This window comes from Atractosteus spatula, chromosome 3 (genome assembly GCF_055471065.1).
Source record: "Atractosteus spatula isolate fAtrSpa1 chromosome 3, fAtrSpa1.hap1, whole genome shotgun sequence".
NCBI lineage: Eukaryota > Metazoa > Chordata > Actinopteri > Semionotiformes > Lepisosteidae > Atractosteus > Atractosteus spatula.
In genome coordinates, this window is record NC_142708.1 from 38,928,285 (window position 1) to 38,934,284 (window position 6,000).

The following is a 6,000-nucleotide window of genomic DNA, read 5'->3' on the forward strand; positions in this document are numbered from 1 at the left end:
ATGCTACTAGCCTGTAACTTTCAGTGGTCACCTCATTGATCAGTCCTGTTGTTGACAAATGTTAATTAGCATAATGGATTAACCTATCATGTCTAATCAATACAAATCCAATACATTTTCTACAAAAAAATAGATTTTCAGATAATGACTTTGTGAATTTGTTTCAATAGTGATTTATTTATTTTGAGGTACCATATACAAGTATAAGCTCTTTGAGAAGATAGTGAAGTAATGATTGATGAGGATCTATAAAGCATTTATCAAAACTTATTTTACACAATGTTTAAACTACAGTAATAATGCCTTAATTTTGCTCCAAGTCACTTCAAAGTGAACTTCAAATTGAATGTAAAGTGCTCTACTTAAGGTTTGAATTACAAACGCTAACCTACATTAGCCTTGAAAATGTTGTCCTACAAGCAATTAATATTAAGCTCATACGTTCTAAGTGGTCAACTGTTCGATCGCTCTGCAAATTCCATGAATGTCATTGATCAGTATTTCTTCTAATTTTCTGTATTTTAGAACAAAATCCCAGTGGAAACCAAAAATAGAGCAATGAAGGAAACGGAGGACAAACACTGATGAAAGGTTGTCTTCAAACAATGAACAAATCAATTAAATGACTTGTCAACACGCCTTTTCGTTCTAAGGAATTTTAACAGTGATATTTAAATTAACACAGGCTTATACTCGCAGAAATTCTATACTAACAACTCATTCATAACATACTACTCATATCATTACAACTTCGCTGAGTGAGGGTTGTATATAGAGGGGGATGAAACATTTCTCGCAGCATAACTTTTCATTGAACAAGAAACCGTAATGAAAATTCGTGGCATTCTTCTGTGAAGAGTTTATCGCCTAAAGATCCTTAAAGTTTAATAAAACTTTACCTGCACCACTGCTCCCCTCAACTCTAAGAAAGTCATTACTCTGCATTTAATGTAATAAAATTGTCATGCAGCACAAATAACACAAACATAAAGCCACGTTTTCTGTATACTATATAAAAGTAAGGATTCGAAAAATAATTTGCAGTTAGAATTTAATGGTTGAAATCAGGAAATTTCGGAAAATCTAAAAAGATAAAGCTACAATAATAAAAATTAAGCTCAAATGGATCTCTCGAATACGTTTGATTAATGTCTTAAATCCATTCAAGAAAAATACACCTAAATAAACTGAGGTTAATCTAAGATTCAACTGTCTAATGCGTTCTCTCTGCTTATTTCAAAATCACTGTAATTAAAATGAACATTGTAAGCAAAACTAAAGGCAGCTATTAAATGACTGAACTGAGTGCTTAATCCTAAAAGCAGCCTGAACATTGAGGGTTCGGTCTGCGAAACCAATACAAATATATGACACAGTATCGCAACGAAACACTTACTTATATATAACAGTATGCACAAAATATATTTCAATATTTGATTTGTACAATAACAAATTATCTTATCAAAAAATAAATGTATACTAACCATCTATTCCTCGAGGTATAGTGACAAATCCAGTTAGAACCGCAACGCAAACCCATAATTTCCGGCAAACCATGGTTAGTGGTCGAAAAATAAAAACATCCACGAGATGGAAAAGTAAAAAAGCGTTCTACTTAGAAGATAAAATACACTTTGCAAAAACCATTGTTAGATCTTATCGTGATAAAATGGTGGATTCAGAACGAAAATGCTTCGAATCGTAAACAGATTGCGGAATTCCACGTTTGAGCTCCTGACTCAGCCTTTACATATAAAAGTTAAAACAAGATCGAAAATGTGTTACTTGCGAAACGAGGCAGATACTAGCAAAAATATTTAAATAATACACTTCAGGATGGGGTATAGATTATCCGTCGACACTAAAACTGGATAATTAGACATACATCCAAATTAAAGACTTTTCCGCTAAAAATGCAGACGAAGAAAAGATCGTCGACAAAGCTTTACATTTACACCGCACTAAACACACTTAGATTGAAATAAAATCTATTCGCGGTAACCCCACATCCACGACTAAATACAAACTAACCCAGAGCTCAAGCGATTACTGTTGAAACTTCTGATGCAGCTGTTTACTAGAAATAACGAAAATCCACCACTTGTTATGGCTTCTTTTAAAGTAACTTGCACCTCACTCTTGGAGCAGGTCGTGTCTGGACTGATCCGAATGCAGGGTAACACAGTTGTTGTAATGTATTTGTGCCCCTTAGCTATGCGGCTTTTAAAAGAAAATTAGATTAATTCTACAGAAGCAAACGAAAATTCGTTTACTTCAAATTACAAAAATTCGATGTCATTGCAAAATGTAGAAAAGAGACCAAAGTCTTGGAACAAAAAAATACCAGCGCACTTTGCATGAAAGACTGTAGCCGCAGCATGTGAAAATGGATACAATGAGCCAGAACCGAAATTCCATTGAGTCACGTGGGAGCAACCTGATTCCGTAGTCAAAGCTAAAAACTGCCTTTTTGTCTTTCCAAACCCCAGATGAAAAAGACAGCCTTCCTATCACAGCTTAGTTGCCTATACATCAATACTTAGCACATTGGTTCGGGCGTAGTAAAACTTTAAAAATATATTCAATATATATATATTCAATATATTGAAATTAATTTAATATCCTGTCAGATTTACTGTAGTAAGGGCGTCCCTTTATTGAATGCATTGTTTTGAGGACTCAAAGTTTTTCAAAGTTTTTTTTTACCAGTTATTGGTCATATCGTCTGTCGATTTAACATTATTCTTATAGCTCACTTTACTGTGTGTTTTTTATACCTTGTAAAGCAAAAAAAATGGGATTCTTTAAGCACTGAATCAATGTAGATTACTCGCATTATTTCGTGTTTATAAAAAGTTTATCGAGAGTTCCTGAGGAAGTTAAAAGCCAGTTTACGGATCGAGCGACACAATTTAATTTGTCGTTACTTTCGTTAATCTATGACATCTAAAAACATTATGTAATCTCTCAAAGTTTTGCTAGCACTCCGCATCTCCAAATGTATGGTTTATTAAAGGTAAAATGCAATAGCATTTCAATGTTAGGATCAACAAACGAAACCATATATACCAGTGGTTCTAAAACTTTTTGGACCAAGTACCACCCCTGATCAAACCAAAGCATCCAAGTACCACCTACAAGTCATCTTTTCATGGAACCACAGAAAATCTCAATGACCAACATGAGCGCGCGCGCGCACGCACACACACACACATAAAATAAATATAATCATAATAAACTTTATTCGATATAGCACCTTTAAAGGTGGCTTTTCAAAGCATTTTACAGAATGACAACAGGAACAACAACAATTAAAAATAAACAATAAAAAAGCACTATTTCAGTGAGAGGGGTGAGCCTGTTTAGTCGAGCAAAGCAGATGTGAATTCATTGGTTGAGCCTTGATACAATTCACAACAGAGTCTAACAGATGTTAAATCCTCAGGCATTTTCTTGACTGCCAAGGCCTCACAGTGGATGCTGCAGTGCGTCCACTTTATATCTGGAGCAACCTCTCTAATTCGTGCAACTACACCGCTGTGTCAGCTTATCATTTCTCTAGCACCGTCTGTACAAACTCCGACTCATTTTATCAAGTCGATGCCATTCTCTTCGATAAATTCGTTCAGAAGCTGAAATATGTGCTCTCCTGTAGTTCTTGTTGGTGGCGGCTTACAGAACAGAAAGTCCTAATGGGACATGCCCTCAAACTCATATCTAATGTAAACGAGCAAATTGACCAAATCAAAGGCATCTACAGACTCATCTAATTGCAGTGAAAAGCATCTGCTCATCTTAACAAGCTCTATTAGCGTACTTTTGACATCATCTGCCATATCAATAATTCCATAAGTGATTGTGTCTTTCGAAGGGGGCAGCAGGTTGAGCTGTTTAGCAGCTTTTTCTCCACACATAATATGTGTCTGCTCTTTTGCCAACAAAGTTCTTCACAAATAGTGTGGGGCTTACCTGCTTTAGCAATCTGCAAGCTTGCATTTTTCCCCATTTCTGTTTCAGGAGAGTCACGGATGTTGGAAGGGATGAACCATCGAATGACAGGAGAGCGGAAAAAGACCCATATGCGTAGTGGCAAAACAGGGGATTAGCCCGGGCTCAGCAGTTCAGGAGTTGTATAGAAACCAATGCCCTCAGGCAGCGGACATGGGGCAACCTGGAACTAAGCAGGTCTCGGGACATCCGAACGTCAATGCTGAGTGACGACGAATGAGAGACCCGGAAATATATAGCCCCAGAGAGAGAGAAACACCAGAAGAACAGCAAAGCACAAGAAACTAAGGACAGGACAGAGTAGGAGCGCCCTCTGGCTGCAGAGGGCGTGACAAGGAGTCCATCTCAGAAGTTAAAAGAAGTTATTTCATGCACATGGGAGCGAAACACAGAGACGCTTGGTATATTTTTCTCAAATTAACCTAGAACAGTTCTTACATATTTTTCTGTTATCTATCACGGTTTCCTGTGCTCACAAGATTGTCAGTGTTCCAAATCCATGCACATTTTCCTACCTTCCTATGTGCTGGGATGATAACATTTTTAAATACAGTTAGCCACTTAAGTTAGTAGCACTTAAGTGCATTGTACTTAAGTACAATGGTATGGAATTACATAGTAGCTCTTGTGTCCACTCAAGTATTAGCGCACGCTGTATCGTAGTACATAGGCTGCATATTTGACACATAAACTAATTTTATTAAAATAGAAAATATGAAAACTCATCCCAATTTTTCAGTGCACACATCAAATTTCCAGGGTCATATGGCGTACCACCTGGGGGCGCTCCGCATACCACTTGTGGTACACATACCATAGTTTGACAACCACGGATATAGACATTAGAGCTAGACGATTTGACTCTTTTTTAGTGAATTGATTTTTTAATTCAGTTAGGTGAATGGACTCAAAAGATTCATTCATTTGATTCACTAAATCACTTGAGCAGCACCACCCAATCAATTGTCTGTAAACATCTCAACGCTACAGAATACCGTATTCAGTATATTAATATTTCTATACTTAACCCTTTAATGGGCAAGTCCTTAAAAACTTAAATGAAAATTTTCTAGTGTATTTTGTCTTAAATAACACAATTACATAACTTTTTTCAAAGCTGTTTGTTTATTTTCCATTTTACAAACTGTATCCCACAGGCTACGGTGCCCATTTGGGGTATACATCCGAACTGTTTTTGGCAACTGCTTACAAAGTCAAAAGAACCATAAAACCATTCAAACTCACTTCTTTTTTTGTATTTCATTAAAACATATAAAATATTACCAAACATACAACACACCCTTGTCCCTACTTGCTTTGGTGTTTAAAAAATTACAACTGGTGTTAAAACTTAAAACAAAACTTACTCTAGTGTTAAAAAAATTAAATAATATAAAAACCCCATTTCATTTGGGCCCAAAATTGAAACAGTTCATTGTTTTTTGAATGTCCATACTATGGACCCGTCCTTATATTCAACAGTATCTTATAGAAGATGGAATCTGGGCATTTTGTCCAGTGACAATGCAAAGCCTCATATTACACTTCTCACACATGATGGAGGTCCATCAGGACACATTTTTTATCTCCCTTTCACAGACAGGATTGGGGAGTGGCTGATTCCATCGTAGCACATTTCATCTATAGGCTGTGGGACCCTTGGCTGCTTGACAACCTTCACTGGTGCATCATTCTCATTTCCTGGGGAAGGCCAGCCTCTTTTTTGCTTTTCTGGATAGATGAGGCCTTTGGCAACATCCAGCCTGAAGGCCTTCAGTTTCTTCAGCTTTACTGGATCAATTGCTGTTGTGTCACGCCAAAAGAGCAACCATACATTATTGACAGCAATGTCTATCAGTTGCCAGAATATGCAAAGGGACCACCGATGGGACTTGGCTGGTGTGTGATATAATGCAATCTTCATGTCAGCCAAGTCCACTCCTCCCATATGATGGTTGTATTCTGTCACAATATGTGGACATGGGACAGATA

At 36.8% G+C, this 6,000-nt stretch overlaps 1 protein-coding gene across 1 annotated transcript in view; it reads right to left on the bottom strand.

Annotated features, from left to right (window-relative positions):
* The window catches only part of fras1 (Fraser extracellular matrix complex subunit 1), a 352,881-nt gene extending 350,510 nt beyond the window's left edge, over positions 1–2,371 (bottom strand). The window contains exon 1 of the mRNA XM_088911421.1: positions 1,485–2,371. Within this exon, the coding sequence (XP_088767547.1) occupies positions 1,485–1,557 (73 nt within the window). The 5' untranslated portion in view covers positions 1,558–2,371. The remainder of the gene's footprint in view (positions 1–1,484) is intronic.
* Positions 2,372–6,000: the final 3,629 nt, after the last annotated feature.